Source organism: Rhinatrema bivittatum, chromosome 4 (assembly GCF_901001135.1).
Source record: "Rhinatrema bivittatum chromosome 4, aRhiBiv1.1, whole genome shotgun sequence".
NCBI lineage: Eukaryota > Metazoa > Chordata > Amphibia > Gymnophiona > Rhinatrematidae > Rhinatrema > Rhinatrema bivittatum.
In genome coordinates, this window is record NC_042618.1 from 74847550 (window position 1) to 74864819 (window position 17270).

The window sequence follows — 17270 nt, forward strand, 5'->3', positions numbered from 1 at the left end:
AACTGAGCCAGATCCCTTCTAAAACTCTCCCCCTTGTGCTTTAGGCCAAGGCCTCTGCGATGAGTAGTGGGATCCAATCTGCAAAGAAGAGGCAGTGCTATCATTCAGTGAACCCTTAGTGTCAAAGAAACGGGGCACACTGGGATACATCTATGCCAACACCTTTGGTGCATTGATGCACAATGTACCAGCGCCGCCAACATGTGCCACATTGATGCCTTCGATGCACGGAGCACCAATACGTCAAGATACAATATATCAATATGTAATGCACCCTCCTCATCTATACATACTGAGCCTTAAGTGGAGGTTCTGAAGCCACTGGGATCACCTCTATCAACCTTTATCCCACAAATTTCCATAAACTCTGGGATAAGAGCATTGCTTTAGTGGTGGATGAATCCAGAAGTTCTAAAAATGGATCTCTTGCTACAAGTCCCACTGCATCAGGTGATTCAATCTAATGGGTGGAGGCATGTACTGGTGTGATATGGACCCAAGGATTGTGGTCTCCAATGGAGTCATCTGCAAATCTTAAACACCTGGAGCTGCGAGCCATTTGATATGTTCTGAGCGGTTACTCTCACCTCCTCTTCCGAAAGAGAAATCCAAACTGACTCTGCCAGAAGGCCATTCAAATCTGGTTGTGGTCAGGATATCATAATGCCGATCTCCAGGTGGCCTATCTTCCAGGAATCCAGAGTATGTTGGCGGACAGCCTTAAAATTACAACTGCACTAATGGCCTTGGATCAAAGAGTTGGAGATGACTTATTGCTGGGGAAGATTGGTATTCGATCTGTTTGCCTCAGATGTTAACAGGAAGGTAAAAATTTTCTGCTGCTTGCATCCAAGCACCTACAGATTAACTCTTGGCACTTTTCTGGTAAACTGGCATGTCACTTTGACTACCCATCAATGCCTCTCATGGCCTGGAGTCTCCGAAAGGTCCTTCTGGACAAGGCAAGATTAATCTTCATTGCACCAGCCTGGCCAGAGAAAGTATGGTTTCCATATCTTGCTCATCTATCAGTTCAGTCTCCAGTTAGAACATAAGAATTACCATACTGGGTCAAACCAAGGGTCCATCAAGCCCAGTATTCTTTTTCCAGCAGTGGCCAGTCCAAGTCACAAGTATCTAGCAAGTACCCAAGCATTAAATACATCTCAAGCTATTGCTTAATAGCAGTTTATGAATTTTTCATCTAGGAAATTATCCAAACCTTTTTTAAACCCAGCTACACTAACTGCTGTAACCACATCCTCTGGCAATGAATTCTAGAGCTTAACTATTGCTGAATGAAAGAATTTTTCATTGATTTGTTTTAAAATAGCTACTTGCTAACTTCATAGTGCCCCTAGTCCTCCTATTATCTGAGAGAATAAATAACCAATTTACATTAACTTGTTCGTCCTTTCATGATTTTGTAGACCTCTATCATATCACCTGTCAGTCATCTCTTGTCCAAACTGAACAGCTCTAACTTCCATAGCTTACCTCATAGGGCAACCGTTCCATCTCACTTTTCATTTTGGTCGCCCTTCTCTGCACTTTCTCAGTGGGAATGTCTGACTCTCACAGAAGGAAGACAGACTTTGTCAACTGAACCTGCCATTGCTGGCCCTCACGGTGTGAATTTTGAACATATAATAGTCTCCTGCTTACTCTTTCCCAAACAGGTGGAGGATGTTTTGATTTTTGCCAGGAAACCTTCAACCAGAAGATCTGCAGTTTCAAATGGAAGAAGTTCTCTACTTGGTGGAGGTCCAACCAGCTTGGATCTCTTCTCCAATGGTCTGAGTGACTTGCTTCATGTATCTGTTCTGCCTCTCATCCTCAGGCCTAAACAGCAATTCAGTCAAAATTTATCTCAGCTCAATTGCAGTGTATCACCAGCAGGTGGTAAGGACTCCAATCTCTCTCAATCCCTTAGTATTAAAATTCATGAAAGGAGTGTGGCATTCCAGGACTTCCATTAGTAAACCTCCAGTACTTGGGACCTTGATATGGACCAAACTTAACTTATGAAATCTCTTTTCAAGTCTCTTGAGTCAGTAGACTGAAATTTCTCATCTGGAAAGTGTTGTTTCAGCAGTTAAGCACGAAAAGTAAGTGAACTGCAGGTTCTGATTTCATATTCGCCATACTTTTTTTTTCATAATGGAATGGTTCTATGAACTTGCCTTAAGTTCCTTCCAGACGTAGTATCTGCGTTTCGCATTTATCAAGCTATTGCTAAGACCACTTGTGTACAAAGAAGAATGAGCTCTTCACTCCTAGGACTGTAAGAGAGGCCTGATATATTAACTAAAGAGGACTCGAGCCTCATTGTCAAGCTTCTCATCTGTTTGTGTCCTTTGATCCCAACAGATTGGGAAGGGCAGTTGCCAAACTCTGTCCAGTTGGCTAGCAGACTGTAATGCACTGTTACGTGCTGGTAGGCTCTTAGATTACAGACTGTCAAAGTTCATTAGCTGAGGAACATGGTGACTTCAGCACCTCATCTCAGGGCCACTTTTATTGAGGATGTTTTCAAATCTACTTGGTCATCTGTTCCCATCCTGCATGTCCTGAGGGGAAAGTAACTTTGAATAAGTAGTTTCTGTGCAACCTGTTCACCCAGTAGTCCATTGTGCACTTGGTGTGGGGCTGGGTTCTTTAATACTTCACTACATCCCCTCAGCTTGGGACTCCCCATGTGTAATGGCTGATTTAGTCTGCTTGTCGCAGAGAAAGTAAGTTTGCTTAACTGTAAACAGGGTTCTCCATAGACAGTAGGGTGAATTAGCCATACTTAATATACCCCCACCTCCATGGAGGTTAAACTACTTGCTGAAGTTTAAGCTTTGAAGAGTCTGAGGGACTCATGAGGCAATGTGCATGTATGGGAACTCTCACACATACCCAGTGAAGTCTTTAGTGAATCTGCAAGCTGGCTTTGTGGTGGCATCACCCATGCATTATAAAGCTGAATTTTCAAAGGTAGCACACTTAAAATTAATATAAATAAATAAATAAAATAGAACTTATGCATGTAAAATGGCATATACTTGAGTATATGCTATTTTAAAAACCTCAACATGCACGTGTAAGTAAAGGTCCGCAAGTAAATTTACACTGGTAAAAATGGGGCGTTCCAGGGAGATGCCAATGTTTACATGAGTAAGTTGCCATTTTATAAGCAATTTATGCATTGAAATGTGGGATCTTACTTGGGTATATTTACTTCTGTTCAATATCAAGAGTGAGTGATCATAAACAAAAAGAACATGAAAAGATGACTGGTTGGGGGTTCTGGGTGAAATGGGGGACTTCAGGATGAAGAGCCAGGAGAGTCTTCACAAGCTGCAAATGAACTGGGCGAACTGATACACTAATTGGTATTTCATTGCCACATGCAAGTTAGAAAATCCCCTATCTTATGCATGAAAAAACCAATTTATGGGGGATTAAATGCATCTAAACAATGCAAGTAAAATCTACTCTCATATCCCTTTTTAATATTTGAAGAGCAAAAACACGGGAATATAATTTGTGCACATTTATTTGTCTAATTTCCAACTTATTTAGCTAAGTAGTGCCTTTGCTGCAACTTAGATGGACAGATTTGAACTTATCTGGATAAGTAGCAGCAGTTGCTACTTAGCCGGATAAGTCTGAAAAGTGCTATTGGTCCATCTAAGTAGTGCTTTCAAACTTATCCTGATACATGCCGTTACTTAGCTAGATAAATTGGCATTTATCCAGATTAAGTCCGAACTTGCACAGCTTGTGGTTTAGACATATGTGAGCATTTGTGTGCGCATATGTACTCGTATTTTATAACCTTTCCACTCTGGTTATAAAATACAGTAGCAGCTTTGCATGCGCTAATATACACGTAAATGGATAGATGTGAGCAATTTTAAGTTACCCTCTTAGTACCTGATTCCCTAAGGATTTTTTCCATAGACACAAAATGGGAGTAAAGCCTTAATGAATCTGGCCTTAGATGGATAAGTAGTGTAAGATTTATCTGGCTAAGCAGCGCTTTTTTATAGACTTATCCATCTACCTTACATACCCTGATAAGTCCAAAAAGTCATACTTAAGTGGACAATTAGCGCATTTTAGACTTATCCAGTTAAATGCCTCTATTTAGCTGGATAAATCGGAATTTCCCGGATCAGTCCAGACTTCTGGGTTTATTCATCCCTGCCAGCAGATGGAGACAGAGAAAGTTTCACTGACATTGCTTGATAAGCCCTGGTGCCACCTGCAGTTCCTCAGTATTTCTCTGTCTCCAGCAGATGGTGGCTGGTGCTTAAACCTACAGTTTTTGGTTAATTTTTTTTCTTTTCGGGTGAGCCTTCCTCCCAGGGGTTTGGATCCCGAGGAAACCCTTTCCCTGTTTGGTTGAGGTGGATGAGCTGGAGGTCGGTGACCTTTTTGTATGCTCGAACCTTGTTGATCCGTGGGGGGGTAAATCTGGTGGTCCAGATCCCTCCCCTCCACAAGGCCGCCCAGGCAGCTTTCATCTCCTTTTCTTTAGGGACTTTTCCTCTCCTGGTTTGCTTGAGGCTGATCTGAGCTGGACAGCTCCCTTCAGCCTTAGGAGAGGAGTGACTCTGCTATTTTTTTTTCTCTTTTTTTCTGCAGCGAGGGCTTTCTTCTGCCTCGGGGGGGGGGGGGGGGGATGGTTCGTGGCTCGGTTTGCGGCACTTGCGGCATGTCTCAGCCGTGCTGTCCTTTGCTCTGCATGTGTTTCAGGGGGGAAGGGCCCTCCTCCTCCCAATGGTTGCTAAATGCAGGAAAATTGATCGGTGCGGCAGCCGTAGTCGGGTCCGCTAGTGCTACTGCCAATTGCATTGGACCTGCCAGCTCCCTCGTGACAGGAGCAGTGGCCATTTTGGATGCTGATTCACATGTGCTGCCATATTTGGAGGGGGAAGGGATCTCCCTCCGTGGCTCTCCACAGTCCACCCGGGTCCCCTAGAGGGGCAGGGGGCTCAGTGGGGTCTATTAGACAAGATGTGCTAACTCCAGGGCCTGTGGGGGATCAGGCCTCTTCCTTGCATGTGGCTTCTCGCCCGTTTTCCACCAATTTTATGCTTCTGCTTCACCAGGCTTATCTGACACAGCAGGAGGGTAGGGGATGCCCGCAGAAAGGTCTGGCATCTCGGGGCCCGTGCCCAATGCCTTCGGGTTCTGCGGTGGGGGCCCAATCAGTCACGGGACTTGAGACCCTTGGGGGTTTAGCATTTGTTGTGCCCGGGGAGTGCAGCTGAGGAATCAGATGACTCAGACCCCTCCCAGGGATACGGTGGCACTGTCGGGAGTGCTCAGTGATGATCAGGGGCTACTTGACATGGATCCGAGGGATGACCTGGGGGCCAGAGGGGGGGGGATGAACTCAAAATCCTCCTCCTGTTCTGGAGGGAGGAGTTGGTTCCTCTGCTCCCTCAGGTTCTCGAGGAGTTGAGGTTGAAGGCCCCTCAGCAGGATCTGGGTATGGATGGGGTGGATCCTGTCCTCAATGGCCTTAGGGCTTCTCCGACCGCCTTTCCCTATCACAGGGCTGTGAAGCAATTGGTAGAGCATGAGTAGAATTCCCCAGACTTCGGTTTAAGGGTGAGAAGAGTGATGTCTAAACTCTATCCCTTACCTGAGCAAACATTAGAGCTTTTTGCACTTCTGAAGGTAGACGTGGTGAATAAAAAGATCACTATTCCAGTTGCGGGCGCCACAGCCCTTAAGGATGTTCAGGATCGAAAGTTGGAGCTTCATCTCAAAAGGATTTTTGAGGTGTCTGCCTTGGGGCTGCAGGCCACAGTTTGCTCCAGTTTTATGCAGAGAGCCCATCTGCGCTGGGTTCAGTGTTTTAAGGATGGGCAAGCGCAACCAGGTGCCGAGGCTCCTAACGCAGATCGCGTGGAGGCGTATGTAGTGGATGCTCTCTCTGATTTGGTGCGTTCATAGTCTCGGATTATGGATTCCGCAGTAGCGGCCAGATGTTTATGGTTCGACTCATTCCTCAGTAATCGAGGTTATAAGGTTAAAATCAATAATATGGAATCTCCTTATACTAATTCCCCACATGGAGTCCCCCAGGGCTCCTCTCTATCTCCCACTCTATTTAATATTTATCTCCTCCCTCTTTGCCATTTCCTCTCGTCGCTAAATTTGAAATTCTACGTATACGCAGACGATGTCCAAGTTTTGATTCCTATAACAGGCTCTTTGGACTCAGCAATCAAATTATGGGAATCTCACCTTCAAACTATTAACCATCTCCTTACTAGCCTCAACCTGGTGTTAAATACTGCTAAGACTGAAATCCTGCTTATCACCCCTGAAAATAGTCTACACTTACAACAATTGCACACTACCTCCCACATCACTCATGCTAGAGATCTTGGAGTTATTATTGACAACCATTTGAGCTTAAAGAAATTTATAAATTATACTATAAAAGAATGCTTCTACAAGTTACAGGTGCTTAAAAAACTCAAGCCTCTCCTATATCACCATGACTTCAGGACTGTACTCCAAGCAATCCTGTTCTCTAAGGTCGATTATTGTAACTCGATCCTACAAGGTCTACCAGCTGTTACATTAAAACCTCTGCAACTACTCCAAAACGCAGCTGCAAGGATTTTGACCAACACTAAGCGCAGAGATCACATCACGCCCATTTTAAAAGACCTACATTGGCTTCCAGTTAATTTTAGAATTGTTCACAAATTCCTCACCATTATTCATAAAAACATCCACCACCAGACTCCACTAGACCTACTACACCCTCTCAAATTACACTCTTCAGCTAGACCTTTGAGAGATGCCTATAAGGGATCCCTTCATGTTCCCCCAATCAAATTGATACAAAGATTATCTATCAGGGACCGGGCCTTTTCAACAGCAGGCCCCACCATTTGGAATACACTACCCCCAGACCTCCGACAGGAAACCTGCCTCATAAATTTTAAAAAGAAACTGAAGACTTGGCTTTTCGGTAGAGCCTTTCCTGTCTCCTAGACTATATCCTACTAAGATATTTTTCAATCAGCTGTACTTTAATAACTAGCAGAATGTCATATAATCATGTTATAATGCTAGAGTTATTCTCCTGAGGTTGGCCTCAAGCCCCTTCTCTCTGTTATATCTCTCTACTTTGATTATCTGTCTCTTCATTTCCAATTCCTAGTTACTCACCCTTGTTATAATGTAACTTTTTACTTTCTGCTCACAATCTGTCTCCTCTTTTGAGGTTTGACTAGTTACTGTTAATGTACTATCGTTCTATGTAAACCGAGTTGATTTGATCTGTATCAAGAAAATCGGTATATAAAATCCCTAAATAAATAAATAAATAAATGTTTGCTATGACTCCTTAATTGGTGTGTGGATGTGTCTTCTAAGTCCCAGTTAGGTTCATTACCAATCAAAGGGCGCCTATTTGGAGCAGCTGGGTGAGGCGAAGGTGCACAATTTACCAGAGGACAAGCCTCTGAATAGACAGGCTTTTCAGTCCCGGGCACGTTTTAGGGACAGCAGAAGATCTCGTCTATCTAGAGGTACCACAGCATTGCAGAAACAGTTTCTGCCTTGAGGCCCAGCTTGGGGTCAGTCCTCTCGGGGCGGCCAGAGGCCTTTCAGGGCTCCCACGGGTGGGGAAGCTACAAGGGCCAAGGCCTCCCAGTGAGGCGAGGCTGGTTCACTCCGCTGTTCCCTGTTTAGGGGGTCGCCTAGGGCAGTTATACGGGGAGTAGACCAAGGTTATGTAGGATCAGTGGGTCCTCAGTGTAATAAGAGATGGTTATGCATTAGAGTTTGCGTGTTCCATTCACAACCTGTTCCTAGTCTCCCCCTGCGGTTTTTCGGAAAAGCGTCGCACAGTTTGTGGGACTTTGCACAGGTTGCATGACTTAGGGTCTGTAATCCCGGTCCCTCCGGACGAACGGGATGGGTTGATACTCTATTTCGTGGTGCCAAAGAAAGAAGGCAGATTTTGCCCCATTTTGAACCTGAAGCGTGTAAATGCGGTGCTGAAGATGATACGGTTTCGCATGGAGACTTTATGGTCAGTGATTGCGGTGGTGCGCAACAGAGAGTTTCTGGCTTCTCTGGATCTGACTGAGGCATATCTTCATATCCCCATTCGTCAGGTTCACCAGCGCTTCCTGAGATTTGCAGTGCTGGGTCAGCATTTCCAGTTCCAGGCTCTTCCCTTTGGTCTGGCCACAGCTCCCCCGCATGTTCACCAAGGTTTTGGTGATGGTGGTGGCTCTTCAGCGCGAGGGAGTGCTGGCGCACCTTTACCTCGACAATTGGAACATTTGGGAAAAGTCATTAGACGGGTGCCGTGCTGCAGTGCAAAAAGTTATTCGTCTGCTAGAGTCTCTTGGCTGGGTGGTCAATCGGGCGAAGAGTCACCTAGAACCATCTTAGAAACTCGACTACCTCTGAACTTGTTTTGACATGAGGCAGGGCAAGGTGTTTCTCACGGAGGAGAGAATGACCAAGTTACAGCTTGTTGGCATTGAGGATACCCCTGGGTTTTTTTTTTTGAAAGTTCTGGGGATGATGGCCTCCATGCTGGAACTAGTGCCATGGGCCTTCGCGCATATGTGGCCTCTTCAAAGAGCTCTGTTGGAGAGGTGGAATCCACTGTCAGAGGCTTTTCATCAACCAGTCTTTCTGGATGTTTCAGCATGGGGCAGCCTCTCGTGGCTGCAGTCGTCCAGTCTACAGCATGGTGTCGATCTGGAGGTTCTGAATTGGGTGGTTCTTACTACTGAAGCCAGTCTCTCTGGTGGTCTTCAGAAGAAGCCTCATGGCCTATCAGTCAGTTGGAGACCAGGGCAGTGCGACTGGTCTCTGGTTCAAGGTCGCTTGGTCAGGGTTCTGTCTGACAATAGGATGACAATAGCTAACATCAATCATTATGGCAGCACCAAGAGTCGGGGGGTGGCCCTTGGAAGCTCAATAGCTGTTTCTCTGGGTGAAGCAGTACTTAGTTCAGTTAGCGGCATCTCATATTGCAGACATCAAGAACATCCAGGCCGATTTTCTCAGTCGCAAGAGCTTAGATCCCAGCGAGTGGGAATTGGCGGATTCAGTTATGCAGCTCATCCAAAAAGAGTGGGGTTGTCCTCACGTCGATTTGATGGCGACTCGCCTCAATGCGAAAGCACCTCAGTTTTTCAGCCACAGGAGAGAATACGGGACCCAGGGGGTCGACGCTGTGGTGGTACCCTGGCCTCTGGATCCTGCTTTGTTTTCCCTCCGTGGCCTCTAGTGGGCAAGGTGTTACATCGGATAGAAAAGCATCCGGAAGATGTGGTGCTGGTAGCCCCAGAGTGGCCGCGTTGACCGTGGTTCGCAGATCGTCAATTTAGCAGTGGATGGACCGCCACGCCTCAGTCACCTTCCATGTCTTCTTCGTCAGGGACCCATATTTTCTGACCTGTCAGACTGCTTTTGTCTAGCGGTTTCACTTTTGAGAGGCGACGCTTGAGGTGGAAAGGATACCCAAAGGCGGTGATCGCTGCGCTTTTGCAGGCTAGCGGAAGTCTACTTCTCTCTCGTATGGTCGGGTTTGGAAGGCTTTTGAGGCTTGGTGTTATGTCCAAAGGGATACCGGCGGTTCGGGCCTCATTATCTCGCATTTTCTTTTCTACAGGAAGGTTTAGCTAAAGGACTTGCCTTTAACGCTCTTAGGGTGCAGGTAACGGCTCTAGTTTGCTTACGAGGAAAAGTTGAGGGATACACCTTATCTTCTCATCCCGATGTACTGAGGTTCATTCGGGGAGTTAAGAATTTTCGTCCTCCAGTGAGGAAGGTCTGTGCCCCCTGGAACCTTAATCTAGTTCTGCGAGTGTTGTGTGACGCTCCATTTGAGCCAATCCGTAGAGCGACCCTTAAGGTCGTGACTCTCAAGGTAGTCTTCTTAGTGGCCATCTGTTCTGCCAGGAGGATTTCGGAGTTGCAGGCTTTGTCATGCCGTGACCCTTTCCTTCAAATTTCAGATTCAGGAGTCTCGTTTCGTACGGTTCCTTCTTTTGTTCCGAAGGTGGTCTCTGCTTTCCAAGTCAATCAGTCTGTCGAACTCCCAGCTTTCCCAGAATTGGATGCTTTTGTGTCGCATGCTCGAGAACATAAGCTATTGGATGTCCACAGGGCTTTACTGCGGTATCTCAAAGTTACTAATGATTTCAGGAGGTCGGATCATCTTTTCGTTTTATGGAGCGGATCAAAGAAAGGTACCCATGCCTCCAAGGCAACCATTACAAAGTGGCTTAAGGAGGCTATTGGGTCGGCCTATATTATCAAGGGCCATCGGGTTCCTGAGGGTTTGTGGGCCCACTTGACTTGAGCTCAGGCGGCTTCATGGGCAGAGGCTAGGTTGGTTTCTCCACAGGAGATTTGCAGAGTGGCGACTTGGAAATTGTATACCTTTGTGAGGCATTACTGACTGGATTTGGGGAATCCAAACTTTCGGTGAAAAGGTCTTGTGAGCGGGACTCTCCAGATCCCATCCTCTCTAGGAAGCTTTGGTACATCCCAAGAGTCTGGACTGATCTGGGTACAAACAGAGAAAGGAAAATTGGTTCTTAACCTGCTAATTTTCGTTCCTGTAGTACCATGGATCAGTCCAGAACCCGCCTGGTTTTGGAGGGGAGAGTCTTCCGCTCAGCTGTAATCTTTTGGGCATACACCTTTTGTTCGTTTAATCACAATTTACTAGTTTTACAAGGTTTTTTTTTACAATTTTTATCAAGTTTTTGCCCATAATCTTTTTGCTTGGGTACATATCAATACTGAGGAACTGCAGGTGGCACCAGGGCTTATCAAGCAATGTCTGTGAAACTTTCTCTGTCTCCATCTGTTGGCAGGGATGAATAAACCCAGGAGTCTGGACTGATACGTGGTACTACAGGAAGGAAAATTAGGTAAGAACCTATTTTCCTTCATCCATATAAGTAGCAACACTTACGCGGCTCGCAGTTTTTACATACATGAGCATGTTTGCACGCTTATGTCTTCGTATTTTATAACCTGTACATATTGTATCCATGTAGATTATAAAACACAATAGTAAATTTGCATGATTCTCTATGCACATGTGAGCAGTTTTGAAAATTATCCTCCTAGGCTAATTCATCCTGCTGTCTTTGGAGAATCCTTTTTACAGTTAAGAAAACTTGCCATTCCACTATCGAGCTGCACGTGTGCCATGGGAAAAGCTTAAAAAAAAATAAATTGCAGCATACAGTAGTGCACAACTTTTATTTCCATCACCATGCCCATGTCAGCAAGCATTTATCATGGAATATGTCAAGAAGCATACGTGTTGCCAAGGGTATCCTAACCATTAAAAGACAAAAATGTTTTCTAGGTATCCATTCCCTTCCCTTCCATGGCTTCTTCCCCTGCTTGCCTGACTCTCATCTCTTTCCCTTTTCCTTTTTATTTCTGGTTTTCCTCTTTTCAAGACCTGGGTTGCCTGCTGGAGATGAAATCTTACTGAACACCACCAGCTTTCCTCCTAATGATGGGTAAACTTTGAGATACTGTGTTAATCCCTGTTAGAAATGTTTGTTTTCAGCTGAACTGAACAGGCAACAGTACTAAGTTTTAGAATACTGAGTTTTGAGTGGTGGGTTTATCTGCTTGGTTTTAGAATATCGCTGAACATCCACAGCCCACACTCTTCCCTTATCAAAAAAAATTAAACTCACCCAAGTTTGTATGGAAGCACTGTCCTTTCTTGATTTGGGCCCACCCAGTTCGATCAGTAAAATCATTTATGGTTTGTCTGCAGGCGCTGCAGGAGAGGAGGAGAAAGGTTCTGGATGAAGCAGTTGAACTAAGTCAAGACCACTTCAAAAAATACCTGGCAAAGCTCAAGTCTATCAATCCGCCCTGTGTGCCTTTCTTTGGTGAGCCTCTTACATTTCTTTAGATGCTATGATGACAAGAGATACATATCAGTGGAGTTGTTTGCAATCAATGCAGACCTTTCCGAATTTTTTTTTCTTTGGTTTTTCTTTTTTTATTCTATGCTGAATGTCATTCAGGTCGGTACTGGGAAAGGAAATGCATGGTTTATGTAGTTGACAGATTTATCATCTGCCTGACATAACTGTAGAGTCCATGTTTGTGAATGTATTTGAATGTCTAATGCACCCTATGCTGTGTTAGATTGCTGGCATAATTTCATGATAAATATGCAAAACAGTTTGCTATACTGTGACGGAGTATTCTGAAAGTGCCCTGCTAATTTGCATTTCATTAGCCAATTGCATTATGTTCATCTTCTTCATACGTCTCCATTTTTAACTTTCTATTTATTAAAATTTTGAAAATATGTAAGCTCAAACAAAAATACTGCAATAGATTATACACAAATTCCATAATCAAAAAAGCAAAAATCCCTTTATATCAGGTGGTAATCTTAGAAATCCACAAATAAGGACAGAGGCAACTGAAAGAAGACTGGGGAAAAAACAGTAAAACAGGAATGAAAAACCCAATATACCCAGAGTAACAGCAGGTCACAAGCCATTCCCACAATTAAAAAGGAAACAATTACTACAGAGAGATTAGACACCAAAGAAACTCTCTCAGATGAACTGGAGCCAAGCTTAGCATGCTTGAGGAATTCAGGAAGAGACAAATCAACTTTAGACCAAATTTTGATAATTGATTAGCATCCCAAAATTTATACTGAAGGTCCTTATAGCTGATACCAAGGACGGGGAAATACTGTGCCTACTGTGTAGGAAGTGCTTAAGCGAATGTGCCTCGGGAGGTGAAGGAACCTCAGAAGTCGCTACAGGAGGCCAGAGAAGGACCCGGTCCGTGGTCCCCTTGGGGGGGTGGGGGGATGAAAGCGCCAAGGTGCTTTCAGAGGCATGTGGGAAAAAAAAAAGGGGGTTCTGCTCCAGCAGAAGGGATACCCAAAAAAGAAAGGGGTTCCTCTGCAGCAGGAGGGATACCCCTTCTCCTCTTTCCCCTGTGGGGCTTCCTCTGGGGGGAGGATTTGTTAGAGAAGGGGATCCAGATGAGTCTGATCCTGAGGAACAGCAGGATTTTTCTCTGGAATTTGTTCTGTTGATGCACAAGGCATCCTTGGCCAGGCATGGAGTGGTGGAAAAGCGGGCCGGGGGAGGAAAGCCACAGGGGCCCACAAAAAAGGCCAAGGTGGTCCCGGCAGGATGGGACTGACTCAGTCACTGGGATCAAGGGACCTGACGGAGGCCAGTGGTGATCCGGGCAGTGGTCTGGGGGATGACCCAGAGATCCAGAAGCACTGGTTGGTGTGGCGGATCCAGGCGGCTACATGGTCTTCGTTGCACACTTTCTCTCAGCATTACTAGTTGGATGTTCAGGTGCCGTAGAACTGAGTTTTGGAGAGAGTGTATTGAGATCAGGTCTTTCGTATGCCCGCCCAGTGTATAGGGATGCTTTGGTACATCCCACTTGTCATCTGGGGTATGATCAGGACAGAAAAATTGGTTCCTACCTGCTAATTTCCATTCCTGAAGTACCACAGATCAGTCCAGAGACCCTGCCCCTGATTTACGAAAGTCCAATTTAACTTGTGCTGATATTTTCTGGAGCATTCAGTGTGTATGTAGATATAGATATATATATATAGATATATACTGAATATAGATATATATATATTCAGAGCCTAAAAAAGAGTTTCCAGGTTTGATTGTTCTTTAGGATTCATCTAAGAGTTCCAATTCAGGGTGCTCCAACCCTTGGTCTTGACATTCACCCTGGGAAAGCAGGGGATAGTTCAGTAGTGTTCACTCTTAAGTTTGGCTTGTTTACAGGTCAGTACTGAGGGTCTGCAGATGACACTCTCAGTTAAGTAGTAGTGGTTCTTTGCCTCCATCTACTGGTAGGGATGCAAAACCCATTTGTCTGGACTGATCTGTGGTACTTCAGGAACAAAAATTAGCAGGTAAGAACCAATTTTCCTTTAGTAAACCTTAAAGGTCTTTTTAGTAATGAAAGTTTATAGAGATGAATGAATAAAATACATTTTTCATTATGGTTTCATTTTGAAAATGCATTCTAAGCAAATGTTTGAAAGGAAAACAAGTCCTCAAAAAGTTTTTTTCATGAAAGACTTCCACATTTTTCATAAGCTGATCACCTCACTATTTCTGAAGGTTCTAGCTGGGATCAAGTACTCAAGTGTCTGTCCTTGAGCCTAGTGGAGACCAGGACATCATAGAGAAAATGTGCAGAGCTTCCCAGGACAGGCTTCCAGCTGCATGGCTGTGGCATTATCTTGTACAGGCATCGTACATAATGTGCGATGTGTTCAGCATCTGGTTTCACTAGCACATGTGGACTTGACATGTCTGCATCACTTTTTGCTGTCTTCCCTTTGTTCTACTTGATAGCACCCTGACTGCCGGCTTCATGAGCTTCTCCACCCTGCTTCTGGATTTTGTGATAGAAAGAAAAGAAGTGATATGAGTGGGAATTTTGAAGACAGGTCCTTGCTGGCAGAGAGCACTTGGGGCAAAAGATAATCAAGAAGTGGCAGATAAGCTCTGGGGTCTCTTCAAAATGTATAAATCTTTTGCCTCTTTCTAAAGATGTCCATGAAAAAGGGACCACCTATGAATTTAAATTCATCTTTTTTTCCCCTATTAGGAATATATTTAACAAATATTCTGAAGACAGAGGAAGGGAATCCCGACTTCCTTAAAAGACATGGGAAAGAATTGATTAACTTCAGCAAAAGAAGAAAAGTGGCTGAGATTACGGGGGAAATCCAGCAATACCAAAACCAGCCTTACTGTTTACGGATAGAGCCAGATGTAAGGGTAAGGAAAAGAGTCTGAGACCGCACGAACAACTGCAGTGCTAAAATTCTCTTTTGCTGGCCACAACCGTGAAATACAAGGAGCAAACTGCAGTAAAAATGTACATTATCCTTTCACCTGTTTAAAAACAGTTTAAAAAGTAGCACATAACTCTACCACTGTTAATACGGTTATTCTAGAACACATGATGTGCAGGCCTTATTTGTACACCACTTTTATATTCCAGATAGGATGGGAAAGAGCTCATTTCAGGAGCTGTACAGGTACATGGAGCAGTCCAGTAGGCAAGGCATTTGGTGGCTTTGTTTCTGTTCTGCCATTAGAGATTGTTTGATCAACCAGAGCTCCGCTGCCCTGGCTGTGTGTTCTTCTGAGTTTCGCTGCTTTGTACTGGGGAGAAAAGGAGCTGTGGGGGGAGCCCAGTAGCAGAGCTAACTCTGCCACTGCTGAGCGGAGAGCATTAACTTGGGAAAACTGAGGCCCCACCCCCCCACTTGGTTTTCAGTGTTCGTCTTCCTACTCTTATCTGTATTTGTGCAAAGGGACAGCAGTATGGAGCGTACTCTGTCCCAGTCAGAATTAACTGGTGGATGGTTGGCATATCCTGCTGTAAACACTGTGAGGCAATACAAAGTTGTTGCCCACCTGTAACCATCCTACTGTAATTTAGCAGTGAATTTTTCTTTCCTCAGGAGTTTTCTTCTGAGCTTCCAGCTCAATCAGATCTGGCCTCCATTGAGCTTTAATAATATAGAAAAAGCCTTAGTAGATGAAACGAAAAATAAAATACAATGAACACGTATTCATAAAAAATAACACATAAGTGAATATTTTTCTATGGGACCATCATATAAACCCCAACTGTTGATATCTTTTAAAGCGTTAATTATGCTCCATCAACAGCTCACAGGGTACGGTTTTAATCATAGGTCCAATTTTTTTTGAGGATTTTTTTTTTTAAAGCATTTCACACAAAATTGTTTTAATAAATGTGCTACTTCCCTTAATCATAGAAATGAATTCATGCCCAACACGGTACCATGTTTCGCAGAGCTGCTGCTTCAGGGGCTGGAATCAGTATATTTCAGAATCCACAAATATTCTCTTTTCCTTTCAGTCCCGTAATTGGGTTGGTTTTTTTTTTGAGTTGATGCGGCTGTTGGTTTCTTCAAAAAGGCATTTTTACCAGTCACAAACTCTGCGTTTTCACAGAGTTAAAGAGCAAGTTTTTTAATTTGTTACGTGATGGCGTTGCGTGATGACATCATCACGCTCTTTAACTCTGTAAAAACGCCAAGTTTGTGACTGGTAAAAATGCCTTTTTGAAAAAACCAGCGGCCGCATCAACTCAAAAAATAACAATTACGGGACTGAAAAGAAAAGAGAATATTTGTGGATTCTGAAATATACTGATTCCAGTCCCTGAAGCAGCAGCTCTGCGAAACATGGTACCGTGTTGGGCATGAATTCATTTCTATGATTAAGGGAAGTAGTGCACTTTTTAAAAAAAAAAAAAAAAAAATTTTTGTGTGAAATGCTTTAAAAAAAATCCTCAAAAAAAATTGGACCTATGATTAAAACCGTACCCCTGTGGGCTATCGATGGAGCATAATTAATGCTTTAAAAGATATCAACAGTTGGGGTTTATATGAAGGTCCCATAGAAAAATATTCACTTATGTGTTATTTTTGATGAATGCGTGTTCATTGTAGTACTCCATTGAGCTTTGGCATCATGAGTCTTCCTTCATGCTTACCTGTGTTCCCCCCCCCCCCCCCCCCCTTTTTTTCGTTAAACCACTTCTCCTTCCCATCTAGCTCAGCCATCACAGTAACATTGCGATTCCTGGCAGAGACCTGTGTAAGTGTACTCAGACTCTGACCTGTAAGTGGTATGGTTTTTTCCTCAAGGGGCTGTGAAAGCCACCCCCGTATCCGCTGGCAGCCCCAGGAGCAGAGGCCAGACTCACTAATTTGACCAGAGTGCTGACAGTGGGCCAACCCTGTTGGTGGTATTGATTCGTGAGCAGTTGCTGTTCTGCTGGAGATTGGCTATTCTAATTCCTGGATTGTTTTATTGGGGGAGTTATGTGCTATTTAAGGATAATATGTATTATGTAACAGATACAGTTTGAGGTAACAGGTTAAGACAATACGAGTTATAGGGTTAAATGTACTAAATATTTGCTAATTGTTTTTTTTTATTTTAGAGATTCTTTGAAAATTTAAACCCAATGGGAAATGCATCTGAAAAAGAATTTACAGACTACTTGTTCAACAAATCACTAGAAATTGAACCTCGCAACTGCAAGCAGCCAACTAGATATGTAAGGGAGTGTTTCAGATCTCTTCTACGCCGCGTATGTTGTACAAAAGTGTTTTGATGAGCCTTTGATTTGCCAGGGTGGTGTTTGTGCAGTTTTGTTTTGTGATCCTG

At 44.1% G+C, this 17270-nt stretch overlaps 1 protein-coding gene and 1 non-coding gene across 3 annotated transcripts in view; both read left to right on the forward strand.

Annotated features, from left to right (window-relative positions):
- Nucleotides 1-17270, forward strand: part of SOS2 (SOS Ras/Rho guanine nucleotide exchange factor 2) — a 230141-nt gene that overhangs the window by 190252 nt on the left and 22619 nt on the right. For both annotated transcript variants that reach the window (XM_029598366.1, XM_029598367.1), the window contains exons 17-19: nt 11804-11921; nt 14662-14834; nt 17044-17160. In XM_029598366.1, coding sequence (XP_029454226.1) covers nt 11804-11921; nt 14662-14834; nt 17044-17160 — 408 coding nt within the window. The remainder of the gene's footprint in view (nt 1-11803; nt 11922-14661; nt 14835-17043; nt 17161-17270) is intronic.
- LOC115091395 lies at nt 14554-14664 on the forward strand. The gene has a single exon (XR_003856700.1). It is a non-coding gene; the product is annotated as a U5 spliceosomal RNA (small nuclear RNA).